Here is a 16,702-nt window from a genome sequence, read left to right on the forward strand (position 1 = left end):
CTAGACAAATCATAATGCTAATATAAATTTTATATAAATAGTTGTTATTCTGTATTATTTACAGAATAATGACAAAAAATAGTCTGTATATATTTACTAGAGAGTCATTTTTTTTTTTTTTTGGAAGTGCTAGGGATCAAACCCAATCTACTTACCTACCTATATTGTGATACTGGGGATTGAACCCAGGGGCATTCCATCACTGAGCTACATCCCCAGTCTTTTTTATTTTGACATAGGTCTTGATAAGTTGCTGAGAGTCTTACTAAGTTGCTCAGGTTGACCTTGAACTTGAAATCCTCCTGCCTCAACCTCCTTAGCTGCTAAAATTGCAGGTGCCTGCCAGTGTACCCAGCTGTTTTTCCTATGTATTTTTTGTGTGTGTGTGGAGAGGGCGTTACCGGGGATTGAACTCAGGGGCATTTGACCTCTGAGCCACATACCCAGCCCTTTTATGTATTTTATTTAGAGACAGGGTCTCACTGAGTTGCTTAGCACCTCGCTTTTGAACTCTTGATCCTCCTGTCTCAGCCTCCCAAACCACTGGGATTACATGTAGGTACCACCAGGCCTAGTTCCTATGGATCTATTTATTTATTTATTTTAGTTGTTGATGGACCTTTATTTCACTCATTTATTTATTTATATGTGGTGCCGAGAATCAAATCCAGTGCCTCACACATGCTATGCAAGCACTCTACAACTGAGCCACAACCCAGCCCCTCCTATGTATTTTTGATCTATGGTTTATGAAATCCACAGATGTAGAACCCACAGGTATGTTCAGCAAACTCTACATTCAGCCACGCAGTCATTATAATTTTGCTTTTTTTTAACCCCCCGCCCCAGTACTGGGGATTGAACCCAGGGCTTCAAGGGCAAAGCTACAACTCTAGCCCTTTTAATGTTTTCATTTTGAGGTAGGGTCTCACTAAGTTGCTCAGGCTGGCGATCCTCTTGCTTCAGTCTCCTGAGTTGTTGAGATTACAAGCATAAACCACTGTATCCAGCTACAAATTTCAAACAACAGACTACGAGTGACAGGGAAAATGGTCTCCATTTGCTGAAGAAAAATGAGCAATTTAATAATCAGTAATCATAGGATCTAAATTTTGTGTAAAAAATGTGTCTAGAAACTGGATGTGGTGGCACACACCTGTAATCCCAGTGGCTCAGGAGGCTGATATAGGAGGATTGTGAGTTCAAAGCCAGCTTCGGCAAAAGCGAGGCGCTAAGCAACTCAGTGAGACCCTATCTCTACATAAAATACAAAATGGGGCTGGGGATGTGGCTCAGTGGTCAAGTGCCTCTGAGTTCAATCCCCGGTACCAAAAAAAAAAAAAAAAAAAAATGTCTCGGAAGATTCTAAAAGCTCACGCATGCTAATCATTGACTGCCAGGTCATGCTGGACAACACTGACACTCACCCCCCAACTCCATCCTTTCACTGGTTAATCTGAGAAATGAAGGAGGGACACAAAGCCCTAATACACCCCCACCCCTGGGCCTATTGTCCAAGTCTTAATCCACCTTGGGGCCCAAATTCCAGCTTCTACCAAGACTGCACTCACCAGTTCTGCAATATGGGTAGGCATTCCATGCTTTTTCATGTATATTCAGTGCTCCCTCTGGGGCCAGCATTCGAACAAATGTGGGTACCTTGCTATAGTGATAAAAAAGGGGGGTGATAAAGAGAAATGGAGAAGAGGAAAAAGAAGACAAAGGGCTTTTATATCACATTCTTCAGGTCACAGGATAAGCTTCTTCAATGGAGAGTTGACAAGCAAATTTCCATGAGATAAGCAGGTTCACTAGTGTATGTGAGAAGCATCTGCCAGACCCTGACACCCCAGCTTGATTGGCTACCAATACCACCCAAAACTTGCCCCAGCACCCACCAGGAAAACGACAGCATATGAAACCTTAGGCTAGCTGCTGTGGTTTATCAGCCATTATATTCTCATTCCACAGTTTTCCATTACACATTTTTTACTGGTCCAGGGCATTGTTCTATACTACGTGTAAGGATAAGATACAAAGGAGATACATCCACATGTATACTACCTGTATTGGACTGAACCTACCAGTCTAGGTTAATGGGTCAGGGTGACTAGCGACTAATTTAAGAATATGATATCCAAGATAATCTAGTCTATTTTGTAAGCTTTTTAAAATTTTTTGGTACTGGGGATTGAACTCAGGGGCGCTCGACCACTGACTCATATCCCCTGCCCTATTTTGTATTTTACTTAGATACAGGGTCTCACTGAGTTGCTTAGTGCCTTGCTTTTGCTGAGGCTGGCTTTGAACTCAAAATTCTCCTGCCTCAGCCTCCCAAACTGCTGGATTATAGGCATGTGCCATAGCGCCCAGAGATTATTTTGTAAGTTTTTATTTTTCCTTTTTTCAGTATTGAACCCAGGAGTGTTCTACCACTGAGTTATATCCCCAGCCCTTTTTTATTTTGAGTATTGTTAAGTTGCCAAGGCTGGTCTCAAACTTGAGATTCTCCTGCCTCAGCCTCCTGAATCACTGGATTACAGACATGTGCTACCATTTGCAGTTTAGTTTTGTAAGCTCCAAGAGGACAGGAGGGTCTCAGGATTGTCTACCTCCCAAGACAAATATCTTCTATTCAATTTTCCTTTCAGGATGCAGAACATGAACTCAAATTTTGTTTTATAAAAAGGCACACGTATTCCTTTCTTCCTTTCTTAGTTTTTAAATGCTCATCTATAAAGTCTTCAACAGGCTCTTGCAATCTCATCAAATTTAGTGGCTCAGGCCCAAAAGAGAGATCTCCCCCTAATAGAGCATTACATCAGAGCAAACCTCTGAGATTCACCCACACACTGCCACATTCATTCAGGAGACACTTCTCTGTCCCAGGCACCAGGATACACACAGAAACCAAACAGTCCAGAGGAGAGTATAATTAACCAGCCAAATGACAACACTGAAAGTGTGTGTTCCAATGAAGTGAGCACAGGGTTGAGGAGGGTGGTGAGCAGAGCACTATATGAACATGGCAGGGAATGCATGAGAGCCCAGTCAGGATGTGCAGGAAATTCAGGATGACAAGGACACATGGAATAGGGACTGTATAGGACCAAGCTGGACAAACAGATGGGAGTAGGGTGGGAAAGGCTGAGAGAAGGAAGTTCAGAGGAGCAGACGTGAGGTATGAGGCCAGGAGTGCAAGGAAACGCACAGCGTCCAGGTCATAACAGATTCTGTGAGTTATGTCAGGAATACAGACTTCATTCGGAGGGCAAAGGGAAGCCACTTATAGCTTTCAGGCTACAGTGTGACAGATATTCCAGGCAGAGCATTCATAGCTATGCAGAGAACTGGAAGGCAGGGAGATCAGTTGAGAGCTGCTGAAGTCATCCAGGTCAGACACAAAGGAAAGAAATGGACGTGTTAGAGATGGCAAGAAGAGAGAGTCAAGAGAAGCTGATTTGCTAGGAAGTCTTTTGTCCTCATGAGGACAGATGGCAGAGGCAGTCATTGTGGGCCTCACCCCCCTACCCCACAGTTGGCTATCTTGGTATTAAGGAAAGAAAAGAGGTAACAGCTCAACATCTATTCTCTCCCCTTAAGGAAGATGGTATGACATGGTTCACAATCCTTATGTACATACAACCCCAACTCCCTGCCACTTCATCTGCACCACTGAGTCCTGAGGAACCAACTGGTCTCTTCTGCTTCAAATACCAACCTCCTCATCTCTTTTCAAAGTCCTCTTTAAAAAATACAAATAGACTCTGAGGAAGGCACATCCTTTTGTATAAAACAAAATTTTGGGGGTAGTTATAGATGGACAGAATCCCTTTATTTTATTTATTTTTATGTGGTGCTAAGAATCGAATCCAGTGTACCTCACACATGCTAGGCAAGTGCTCTGCCAATGAGCTACAGCCCTAGCCCAGGAAGGCATATCTTTTTTTTTTTTTTTTTAATATTTTTTAGTTGTTGATGGACTTTTATTTTATTTGCTTATTTATATGTGTTGCTAGGAATTGAACCCAGTACCTCACACATATGAGACAAGCACTCTACCACTGAGCTACAACTCCAGCCCCAGGAAGGCGTATCTTGACAGCATTATTTTAACGACTGTCAATTCCTCAGTAAGGTCTAGTTGGCAGTCAACATCAACTGAGAGTCCGGATGGAGGACTGGAGGACGAAGGGTGCAGCAAGAAGGAAGGGAAGTATGGCATCTCTCACTGCATTGCTCTCCTCCTGCTCCAGCCCTGCAGAATCCTGCATTCCTCTGGGTTAATACTGTTCCAGTGTCAGAGCAGCAGATACAGAAAATCAAGGATTTTTACCAAATGAAAATGAAAATAATGTCAGTTCTATTTAGTGACTAGGAATTAAGATTTAGGTTTAAGATGCAACACAATATAAACATACTTAATGTCACTGAACTGAACACTTCAAATGGTGGATTTTATGTTATGCATACTTTACCATGATTAAATTTTAAAAAATTCATGTTTATTTTTCCAGTTCTGGATGGTTTCTAAATAAGCGTGGAGGCTGGGTTGTAGCTCAGTGGTAAAGCACTTGCCTAGTATGTAAAGCACGGGGTTCAACCCTCAATACCACACAAAATTAAGTAAATAAAATAGAGGCCCATTGACAACTAAAAAAATATTAAAAAATAGAAGAGTTTGGTTTGATTTTCATTCGAGCTGGTATATGTTTACTATTATTTGCAGTCCCCTTTGGACTGGCTCACAGTTTACTAAAATATTTCCTTTTTGGTTAGGGATTCAGCAAATTTGTGTGAATTTGTATGGATTTATATGGATTCTGGATACACAAATTAGTTCAAGTGTCATTAAAAATATGTATGCCTTTGATTGAAAAAGAAATTCCAAAATTTCTCTGGCAGCTGATTTCACAATACCAGAATTTAAAACACTACTTGACCAAGCAATTATATTTTTAGGAACACTTACTATAGATGACACACACACAAGTATATCCAAAAAGATTTATGAAGAAGTTTTACTGGAGTATGCAGATGTCTGGAAATGACTATAAATATAACTACTTCCCCAAGAGAGGATTGGTTAAACAACTTACAGCACATCTGTACAATGTGATGTTAGGAATACTATGTATACTTTTAAAAAATGAGGCAGAATATGCTGACAGTGAAAGGCAATTATAACACATAACAGAAGAGCAAAGAACAGAACAGAATGTAGAGTACAATTTTATCTATGTAAAATAACAAAGGAAACACCCATTTACGCACTATTTTAACCAACTGTCAATTCCTTGGTAAGGACTAGTTGTCTGAGAGTCTGGATGGAGGACTGAGGACAATGGAGGGCTATTCTCACAGACGACGGAAGGGCCCACAATAAACCAAACACTCACCTCTCGGGGACAGGGAGCCTGGTTAGGTAAGTATAAACTTTTTTTTAATTAACAGAAATCTTTAAATGAACAAAGGAGAACCACCTATGCCCACTCTCACATGTGAAGCAAACTTGAACAAATAGCTAATAAATTGGAAACCGCCCTCCCTCTCCAATTAACCATTACCATCATTTCTAAACCCGGCCACCTTTCTGCCCTGCTGCTGTGGTCACATACCTCTGTAGGTGGTAGATCTTGTGGGTGTACTGGCCTTTCTCACCATCCTTCTCATAAGGTTCATTCACCAGGACCTCCACGCCTTCACCACCGCCAGTTTCATTTTTGCTGGCCTCAGCCACAGAATACAGCTGCCCCACTTGATACTAAAGGAACAGAGAGACAGGCATTATTCTCAATAGTTACACATGGTGCAGCTGCTGGTAACTGTCAAAGTAGGCCCTGGGGGCCCCTCATCCAGGAGCTTATCCTGGAGTTTCACACCAGGCCTTACCTATATCTACCCAGATCAACTGAGAATGCTGTTCCATGGCCTCTCTTCAGCCATCATATGCATTTAATCTCATCCTTCCCATTTCTCATTATCCATTGGGCTTAAAGAGGCAGAGGAATGTTGTTAATTTTATATCACTGTCCAGAAAACAGATTTTGGAGTCCAAGGTAGCTTACTCTGAACCTGTCTCTGGTATTAAGACCCCAAAACAGGATCTGGGTCAGTTGCTAGAAATTTCTTTATCCCATTCATTTTAACAGATTCTGAGACATGACTTCTTGTCAAAGAAGGATGCCCAGTGCTCTGAAATGACAACCTTTGCTATAAAACTGGCTCACCTACTTGCTTTATCTCCAGTGTTGAGGCCCTCACCCTGCTAGGAGATCAAAGAATAGTCTTTCAGACAACCAAACCTCTCAAGGCTTTGCAAATTCCACGTGGGGCTGAAGCAAGTATTCCTGCTTCCCTTGCTAGATGGTACAGATTCCTTCCCCAGTCTGTGCTGGCTGGCCGCCTCCTCTGGGTTGGCAGTTACTAGATGGCAAAAGCCTGCTTTTCCTTTATTTGGGTCACATGCCACCCTATCAAGTCACCAGTCAAGATCACTGGCCTCTTCTAACCCCCACAGGACAGCTTGGTGTTTGGGCCAATGATCTGGGCAATGCCCAGACCCAACCCTTCTGCCCATTTCTCTCTGAAGTAAGCTGTCTCAAGGAAAAAATACAGTGAAGAGAGAATGTACAGCAACAGATGATGCAGGAAGTTACACCTATACCAAAGGATTTGTCTTCCCCCATCACTGCCAGTGCTAACCAGGCACAACGTTTTAGGTAGGATGAGGAAGAGAAAAACAAGTACTTGACTGCCCAATATGTTGTTGGGTGAAGATTAAGGTTTCCCTCATCCTCACTCTCTACTCTCACTTCCCAAACTTCTGGTATTCACAGGGGTAAAAAACAAGTTTTTTGTTTTTTTTTTCTTTGAGATTAAAACTCTCTGTTGTACCTCTGGGCATGTGCCACTGTTACCACTACTGGCAAGAGCAAAATGCAGAGGTGACTTCCAGGGCAGCTTCACCTCACACTTGGAAGCCTGATCTACAAAAGCTTCCTAAGCACAACAGGAGCAAAGTCTGGAAGGCAAAACAGTAGACCCAGACAATTCACTGTTCACCACAGAGCTCAAAGAGCCCTAATTTCCAAAGCAAAAACCTATCACAAAATGCCAAAGAAAGACCCAGGCAAGCGATCAAGGCTCAGTTAATCCCATAAAGAGGAACATTTGGGTGAGAGCCAGTCACCTTGACCCTGTAAATCCTAAGCAACATCAGTGCTGCCTCAATGCCCCCACAGAACTCCAAATTGTTCCTGTGCCTTTCCAGTTCCACCACCTAACTAAGGCACACAAAAAAACCCTATCAAGTGGGTCAGAGTCTGGCTGAACCAATGTTTCCTAAGAAGGAGCAAGGAACCCTGTTTCAGAGCAGGACATCTAACCACTAACTCGGAATCCTACAGGGCAGGCTGGGGAGAGGGCCTAGAGGAGTGGATGGGATTGCCAGCTAGTGCTACTACTTGGGGAGGGGGACCCCAGGCAGACTAATTGTCTTCAATGGGTTTCTCTTCAGCTGCAGGAATCAAGAGGGCAGGCTCTAAGAGGATCAGCCTGTTGGCTGGCATCTTCCCTCTTTAATCTCTCTTGATATTCTGATCCTTTAATCCCATGAGACACGTGAAGGCAGTTTTGTTAATCCAAAGGGGAAAGTAAGACCAGCCTGAACAGGTTATACAGTGAGGGACACTTTTCATGTCAAGAGGGTTCCCTTTGACATAGTTGCTCTGAACACCTGGGAAAGCTGCCAGATTCAGATTGAGTGATGGTAGAGGTTGCTGTCAGACCATTAAATCAGATAAGGAACTCCAAAGAGACCATAGTCCTCAGCCTAGGACAATGCTCCCCTAATCTTGAGATGTGTTCTCTTGTCCCAAAGAACTAAGACACTCCATTACTTTAGCAATCTGGGAGTGGGAGCCCAGGAAGTTATCGTGGGTAGGCCAGAAATACTGAAACAGTACAGATGTTGGTTCCACCCACATGGCCCTCTTGTATCAGGTACCACAGGGGGACGCTGCCATGAAATCTGGAAACAAGAAGTAAAACAGTCCTGCCCAAGGTGGGCTGGCCTAAGTCAGGAACCACTGATGGACATACCCATGTCAAATAGCCAAGGTTTTCTTGTTGTGCTGCAGGATGTCTAGAAACCCTGGGCAATGTGAGTCCAAAGAGACTGGCTAGCCAGAAGCTAATTCTTCCCCCAAATATTGATTCAGACCATCAGGATGTTTTAAAACATGACCTTCTCTTTTCTTTTTTGTCTTTTCCTCCCGAATCAGAAGCTGCAAGGGCCTCAAGTCATGGCCTCCAATTTAGGAAGTGAATCCACCAGTCACATGATACTGGGCTATTCCCATGGGAACCATGAGTCAGGATGGAGTTACTGACAAATACTCAGAGTCAATCTGTATTTATTTCTTCTTCAACTCCCCATTCAAGCATCTTCTGATCTTCTGGAACTAAGATTCAAGTAATCAAAAGAACAACCCTACCAGGCCACAAGCTGCTTTCTTGTCAGGTGACAAGAAACAGGCCAACCATCACCACACAGAGAAATGAATCTTAACCAGTACATACTTCCCAAGCTTTTGCTTAGAGTTTAGGCTCTGACTTATCTCACCCCGCCCCACCACTTCCTCAAGCCTGCAAAAAGAACACCACAAATTAAAAACTGCCAGTGTGGATGCTCTCAACATAAGAGTTCCTCTATCCCTCTGCTTTCAGCTCCACCATTAGTAATCAGAGTTCTGGGGGCTGGGATTGTGGCTCAGCGGTAGAGCGCTCGCCTAGCACGGGAGGGACCCGGGTTTGATCCTTGGCACACATAAAAATAAAGGCATTGTGTTGTGTCCATCTATACCTTAAAAATAAATAAATAAATATTTTTTTAAAAAAATCAGAGTTCTGAAACCTCCAATCTTACTACAGAACAGCAGAGAGATGTTTTTGAAAGTTCCTTGGTCTATAGCACTTCTCAAAGACATTTTCACCCTTCAGTCCATCAAGAAACTCCCTCTAAAAAGTTTCTGCTAGAGACTTTACTCTAAAGAAATCCCAAGTTCTTGGGAGACAGCTTCCTAAATAAGGGATGGGATGATCCTGTACAGCAGAGAGGAAGTCACTGGATCCCTCATAAATTTCAGAGCAAGGGACATGCTAGGCCTTCCTGCTTAGCCTTTCAGTATGGAAAATTTATCACTTGGTACTTTTAATAAAGACAACAAGGCCCTAAAAGGAGTTAGATTAACCCCCCTTCCCAAAGTCAACCCCTGTCAGCTTAGTACCTGGTTCCCAGTCCGCCATTTCTCTTTCTTTCTCCCTCCCCACACCCCCATTCCTCCTCCCTCTCTCCCTCTTTTTTTCTTTTTTCTTTGGGGGTAGGGTCTCGCCATGTTGCTCAGGCTAGCCTTGAACTTTGGGGCTCAAGTGATCTTCCTGCCTCAGCATCCTAAATAGTTGGGACTACAGGCACGCACCATCACACCTAACTTAGTCCCAGCTCAGTCTCATTTCTCAGACTTCTCAGAGCCCCCAGCTCATGTTCAAGCTTGCCTCTGTCCCCATCTCCCCGGTTTCCACAATTCTTATAAGACATGCAAGTCCACCACTACAGACAATCCTCTAGGAGGCCAATGCCTGCTCACCCCTCTTAAAGGGTCAATTAGCTCGAATATCTGTCTCATCTAAAGTGCTGCAGGCTCTGCTGGCCTAACTTCAAAGATTCAGTTCCTACTTGGAAAAGAGTGGAATTTATCACAGGAGCTCCTGCTGGCACTACAGCCCATCGACTGAGGGCAACATATTGGCTGACAAACTTCACCCAAACTCAAGTTTCACTGGAAGCCAGGGTGGGGCCTATGGATTCAGAGGAAGCAAAGAACAAGACTGAGGCAGGAGAAAAGAATGGAGGAAGTTCACAGAAAGGGTGGATCAAGGGAGGCTCTGTGACAGCTTTCTGCTATCTAAGAGAGGAGCTCTGAGTCAGCATGGCCTATGAACCTTCTTGTGGCAATGCTGCTGCCAGATCTGCACACACCGGGACATCAGACCCAAGAACCATAAAAGGACAGAGGGTAAGCCAAGCCCATGTCACTCTCTGCCCGCCGTAAAAGAAGGATTCTGCCTTGGTCTTTCTAGCAGTCACCTTGCATGGCAAGGGAGGGCCTCAGAGATTTCCTGCTCTGCTGGTTTGTTGCATAACCAGAGAGAGCCATGCACACTTTCCAGTCGAGTCATGGAGGTCCCAGAGATGTATACACCTAACCCAATCATAATGTCCCAGACAGGCACAGTCCCAGCGGGTAAAAAGGGCTGGTATTCAAAATCATCCAGCATGCCAACAGCTTGGGGCAGGTTGTACAAAGTTGCCCAGCTGCACCAATCAAGTGTTTTCCTTCAACTGAAAGCAGCACCAGGAAAATTCACAACGAACCCTGGTTATTTCTATGTTAGAACAAATATGCAAACTACATAAAGAGTATGACCACTTCTAGTTCAACTGAGTCAACAGTCACAAAAACTTATGCACAACTATATGCAAGAAAGAAAAAGGACTTACCTCATCTACAGACACAGGCAGGATGACTCGACTACAAGAGAAGGAAAAAGAATGTCAACTTTAGGCTCTGAAACCTTCCACAGGCTCTTAAAACATCATGTTAGAACAGTATTCAACATTTTTTTGCATGACACTATATTCACTGACAAAAATCCAGCAGGAAATAGGACCCTCTGTGTCTCTCTGACATTCCATTTAGAACCCTGTGATTCAATGCAAACCTGAATCCCCACCAGCTACTTCCTAGGCCTCTGACTCACATTTAAAGCTGTCTTCTTCTCCTCCTCCCTCACCCATCCTATCTCCCCTGAGTCTAGTAAAACAGAGATGTTAACACAAAAGGACCCAACATGATTAAGATTCAGACCCAAAGAATCAGGTTCTGGGGGTCTGCATCTCTGTGGACCCAACAACAGCCCTTAAGGTAAAGGATGGGAAAGGGCCAAGTTCCTTGGAGATTCAATCACCCTAAGAGTATATACTAATCACCTCTGCTCTGGAACAGATACTACAATACAAACTACCACCATGAAACCACCAAAGAGGATGCCCACCCTGACCTCCAGAAGCTGTCCAAATACACCCCACTGATCACTTTCTTCTTCTCCATTTCAATGACCACCAATTGTTGGAAGTATAAGCAATAACCAAATGGAGAAGCCATGGCCAGCAAGGCCCCATGAGGGACAAAACTCCACAGAGGTGAAAAGACTAGTGACACTTCTCTGGGTGGCTTGCATTTGTAATGCAAATCAATGGCCAATCACCTGTTCAGTGCTACAAGTTAATAGATTTAAGAGAAAAAGCCTTGGATGTGTCCTCTAAGTCAAGTTAGTTTTGAAGCTTAGATTTTCAGTCCTTAGAGCCTTGCTGGAACCCGCTGGGCCCTTCTGCTTCTTGTATGCTTGCTTGGTGAAGCATGAGCTGCTATGTCCTCCTTCCTATGCAGTGGGTTCAAACAAGTTTTCTTGCTCCATGCTGGTAAATAGTTTACTATTTATTTCCTAGTTGCAAAAAGGTCCTCCAGGAAGCAAGAAGCACAGAGGTGTCAGAGGAAGAAGCACACAGAGGGGTCGGAGGAAATCATCACAATAAAGGCCAAGCAGAAAAGTAACAAGAAAAACACAACGGGCTCCAAGTCTTTGCTGCCTTCCTCCAGACCTACTCAAATAACATATAAATCCTCCAGTTTACTGGATGCTACCACTAATGCACTCCTCCCGTTCAAGAAAGCCGATGGTGCAGAAAAATACCCCCAAGTTGGAGGCCAGAATTTCTGCACCCTTGGAAGAAACTTCCTAGAAAATAATGCATCTTTTATCTTCAAGAACACAGCAAAAATCATGTCCAAGAATTTGCAGAAATCAAATCATGGAGAATCCTGTTAGAGGAAGTGTCACAAAAATCAACAGGGACAACCTTCAGACCCAAGTCTCCCCACAAAAGACACTGGTATCAGCCAATTCCTAAAAGATGCTCTGAGGCTGCTTTCATTACAACTGCACTCCAGACATTTCTCCTGTGCTCCTTAGGAACAAAACCACTTTAGCAGCAATAGGGTACAACTCTAAAAGACAGGGCCACAGAGGCACAGCTGGCTGAGACTGGAGATATGCTCACTATAGTGTGACCTTCACTCGCACTGTTCCCAGAGCTGCAGCGCTGCAGACATAGCCAAATATCTCCAATGGCCCCCTCCTGCCCTGTCCCCTGCCCAGGGAAGCATACCCAGGGCACAAGTCAAGCAGGAAGGAAATGCAGGCGGCTCTGCATCCCCGCACCTTGGGCCTTTCCCTGGCAGGCATCAAGGAGAGGAGAACAAAGAATGGGCAAAGAGTGCCTCCCTTCAAAACTCACTCAGATCTCTTCTAAAAGACCCTTCTTTCCCCTGCCTGACCTTCTTTTCAAAACTACAGATTTCTACAGATTCTAGGAATAGGAAGGAGGATCAGAAAAATGGGAAAAGCCTGTTCATTTAGACACACATTAAAATACACCATATTCTCTTTCTTGGAGAAACTTGACATCCTACCACATAAACCTCTGAGTTTCTGGCTGCATAACATCAGATGGGGTGTCAAGAAATTGAGGTGACAGGACCTCCAAATAATGCTCTTCACATGAGGTGTCAAACCGGGATGACACCTGGATCTCTTCTTTCTTTGTTATCCAAACTCCACACTACATCCTAAACACCTCCAAGAAGCAAGCCAGGAGGAGATGGACAAAGTGCCTTCACTTCAAAGTGGGAAGCCCTCCATACACCTGCTTGGCTCACAAGAGTTTTACGGGTTTCATTCTACTGAGACATCTCCCACTTCTGAATTTCTGGGGCTTTTAGCCCAATGTTGCCCACTTGCCCTCCTTCCAGGGAAGCACAGTTTCACTGAAATTTCTACACACATACACACATCTAATCTCCCATTTGGGGAAAGGGTGTCCTGTGATGTTTACTTGGAACCATGAACTTCAGGGATGGATCACCTTGTATTTGAAAGATTAAACAATCCAGACATCCCCACCTCCAATCTCCTGCAACACTTGCCAAAAGTCACCAATTTCTCATCCCAATGCATTACTTAAAAATTCCTTCACCCTTCCATGTCACTCCTCAACTAATGGCTTTATGGAAACAGCCTTGATAACTCAAAGAAATTTCCCATCCCTTAGCACCAAGACTGAGAATCTCCTAGAGAAAGACTTCCCCTGCTCTGGACCCTACCACCTCCAACTCACAAACATACTCTCTGGACTATCTATGTTTATAACTTTCTGGCCATCTTCCATCACCATAACTCCCTCATATTACTTTGGATACTGCCCAATATATTCTGAACTCCTCACTCAGGTGTTCCCAAGTTCAACACAGGCATCTCAAGCTTTTCCCAGTGTCTCCTCTTCTGCATTTACCACTTGGGCACCGTGTCATCACGGATGCCCTCCGGATCTCAGCCCCCTCTGTTCTGTTCTATCTCCCTTACCCTGTCACCCAAGCCTGGCCCTGATCCCCTAGACCTCTGGGTCCATTTATTACAATCCTTCCCCTAGTGTCAAGGTGGCCACTCTACATACTCCAGGTTCCATATCAGCACTCCTCTTCACCATTTCAACTCCCTTCCAAGAGCTGTCATATCTGATCTTCCCTGCCCCTTACTGCTCAGCCCTTCCCACCACGGGCTAGCTCACTAGCTCTGCCTGCCCTTGTCCCACTGTTCCTTGGTCCCTGAGACAACTCCTCCATCTCCCGCAGGTCCCCTCAGACCCTTCCACAGTTCCAGCTGGTTCCTTCAACACTTCAGCCCCCGCTGTAGGACCACCCCAGGTCTCATCCAGTGCTCTGGATTCCCTCGACCTCTCCTCATGCCCTGCCAGGTTCTCACTGTCCCTTTGACCCCACTTCAGGCCCTGTCCAGCTCTCATTGTCCCCTTGGCCTCTCCTCAGGCCTATTCAGTCCTCACTGTCCCTTGGACCCCACCTCAGGTACTGTCCAGCTCTCTTTACCCCCTGTGGCCCCACCTCAGGCCCCGTCCGACCCTTAAGGTCCCCTACGCCCCTGCTGGGCCGACCAACAGCCCATTCCGCGCTCTCCATCCTCTCCACCGGGCCATCAGCCCCCTTGGTCGTCATCTCCGACCCTCCCTTCCTCCTTGCTTCCGCACCGCGGGCCGGTCACTCACTACTCCTTGAGCAGCACCATGTCGCTCCGCGGCTCGGCGGCTGTCCGCTGCCCGCCCGGCTTCCCGCCCGCTTCCCGGCGGCCGCTCTCCCCGTGGCGGCCCGGCCCGGCTGCCTGTGCGCTTTCGTCGTGGTCCGCTGGGTCCCCACCGCTCTTGCTGAGGCCGCCGCGCCGGCTCCTGCAGCCCGGGCCTCGCCGCCTCCCGCGCCGCTGCCGACGCCGCCCGGAGCTCCGGTTCCGCAGCGCCGCGCGGGGGCGGGGCGTCTCTGCGGCAACCAGAGCGTCACACGCAGAGGTGCGCGCTGACCTCAGCGGGAAGGCGGGACCTCCCCGGGCACGGCCCTCTCCCCTTAAATGGGCAGTGGCGTCAGCTTAGGCATCCGAGGTGGACCCGGGCGTGCCCCAGACCGCGGTAGTAGGCAGGGCCGATGTTCAGGTGTCCCGCAGGGTGTCCAATGTGAGTTCTGTGCTGCAGGAACGAAGGTACCTGTGTGATGGAGCGTCCTGGTGCGTGGGCTGAGACCCAGGAAAAAGTTGTGTCAAAGAAAAAAAGGAAAGAAAGAATGTAGGGGGGCTGGGGTTGTGGCTCAGCGGTAAAGTTCTCACCTAGCTCAAATGAGAAATTATACCCCAATGATTCAAATGTATGAATTGCCAAGATCATTGTAATGTCATGTGTAGCTAATTTAAAAATAAATAAATAAAAAGTTCTCACCTAGCTTGTGCGAGGCCCTGGATTCGATCCTCAGCGCCACATACCAATAAATAAAATAAAGGTATTGTGACCAACTAAAACTAAAAAATAAATATTAAAAAAGTCTCATTTAAAGAAAGAAAGAAAAAATGTAGGGCTCTGGGTCGGCTCAGTGGTAGAAAGCTTGCCTTGCATTCAGGAAGCAATGGGTTCATGCCCAATATTGAAAAAAAAAGAAATTACATAATAACCGAATATGTGGGCAAGTTTCTCTAAGTACTTGACTTTTCACAACAACTCTACCAGAAAGATACTGTTATTGTCCCCATTTACAGGTGAGAAGGAGTTAAAGAGATTTGCCTAAGTCTGCAACTTATATGGGATGGAGCTGATTTTAACCCAGCAGTTATTATGTCACATCATCCATTCTATAAATATTTGCAGAGTGCTGCCTGTGTTTTGTTTGGTTTGGTTTGGTTTGGTACTGGGGATTGAACCCAAGGGCACTTTACCAGTGAGCCACATCTCCAGGGTTTTTCTAATTTTTTGTTTTGAGACAGAGTCTTGCTAAATTCCTTGGGGCCTTGCTAATCTGCCGAAGCTGGCCTCAAACTTGTGATCCTCCTGCCTCAGCCTGCCCGAGTTGCTGAGTTGCTGGGATTACAGGTGGGCCAGCAAACCTGTGCTTTTGTTGAGAGGGTGAACAGGTAGACACCATTCAGCCCTTAGGGAACTCAGGGTCAAAAGGAGGGTGAATAGGCAATGGCTGTAAGTGACAGAATCAGGTGATTAGAATGAAGAGAGTTGTGAGAGGTGTGAGGATTTCTAGCAAGAACACCTTCCCTTGGAGGGGCTCCTAATTCAGTGTGAGGGGTGCATTCAGAGAAGGCATCCAGGAGAAAGAGATTCTAAGCTAAGATCTTGAAGGGGCCAGGGAGCGGAAAAGTGTATCGGGCAGAGTGAACGCAAAAGCTTCAGACAAGAAGGAAAGCCATGGTCCACGTGGGAGACTAAAAGAAGTGACTGAAACATCAAATTTGGGGACTGAGGAGCTGCAGGAAGTGGGGTAGGGGTAGGTGGGTGGTGATAAGGTATTTGGAATCCACCCTAAAGGCCGTGGGAAGGCATCTCAGGGCTTTCCAGAAGTGATGTCAGCATGATTAGTGTGTAAAGACTCAGAAAGTTGAGGGAAAAGAGGAATCAAGTGGCCCAGAGCAGAAGCCTAGAGACCACTTAGGAGGCTGCTGCTAAAATTCAGGAAGCATTCAGGAGGTCCAAAGAGCAAGATCTAGCAGGGCACGATGGCGCATGACTATAATCCCAGTTAACCAAGAGACTGAGGCAGCAGGATTCCAAGTTGGAAGCCAGCCTCAGCAATTTAGCAAGACCCTTCCTCAAAATAAAAATAAAAAAGGGCTGGGGATGTAGCTCAGTGACAGAGTGCCTCTGAGTTCAATCCCCAGCTCCACAAAAGTGTGTGGGGGCATGCCCTAGACTTTGACTAAGTGGTTGAGAGCTCACAAAGTGAAAGGGAGGGAGGAAGCAAGGAAATGATGGGGCTGTCTGGCCTGAGGCTTGGGTGGACAATATTGCCTTCAGAGAACACAGGAAGGCAGATTGACATTGGAGAGATAATGACTCCAGAGTCCATGGAGCTCAAAGGGCCATACAACTGAGGTGGTGAGTGAGCTGCTCAGGATAGGGACCTGGAAAGGGAGGTGCAGGTGCCATATGGTTGCCAATTCATGCATGACTGGTGCTCCAGAA

General features: G+C 45.7%; 1 protein-coding gene across 1 annotated transcript in view; it reads right to left on the minus strand.

Moving 5' to 3' along the window:
• Pitpna (phosphatidylinositol transfer protein alpha) overlaps positions 1-14,479 on the minus strand; it is a 38,929-nt gene extending 24,450 nt beyond the window's left edge. The window contains exons 1-4 of the mRNA XM_046446913.2: positions 14,243-14,479; positions 10,565-10,595; positions 5,619-5,764; positions 1,572-1,663 (exon numbers count right to left, since the gene is read on the minus strand). Of these exons, the coding sequence (XP_046302869.1) occupies positions 1,572-1,663; positions 5,619-5,764; positions 10,565-10,595; positions 14,243-14,262 (289 nt within the window). The 5' untranslated portion in view covers positions 14,263-14,479. The remainder of the gene's footprint in view (positions 1-1,571; positions 1,664-5,618; positions 5,765-10,564; positions 10,596-14,242) is intronic.
• Between the last annotated feature and the right edge of the window lie 2,223 nt (positions 14,480-16,702).

The sequence above is a fragment of the Marmota monax genome, unplaced genomic scaffold (genome assembly GCF_021218885.2).
Source record: "Marmota monax isolate L192 unplaced genomic scaffold, Marmota_monax_Labrador192_F-V1.1 WCK01_AAM20220418_F8-fsc00138, whole genome shotgun sequence".
Classification (NCBI taxonomy): domain Eukaryota; kingdom Metazoa; phylum Chordata; class Mammalia; order Rodentia; family Sciuridae; genus Marmota; species Marmota monax.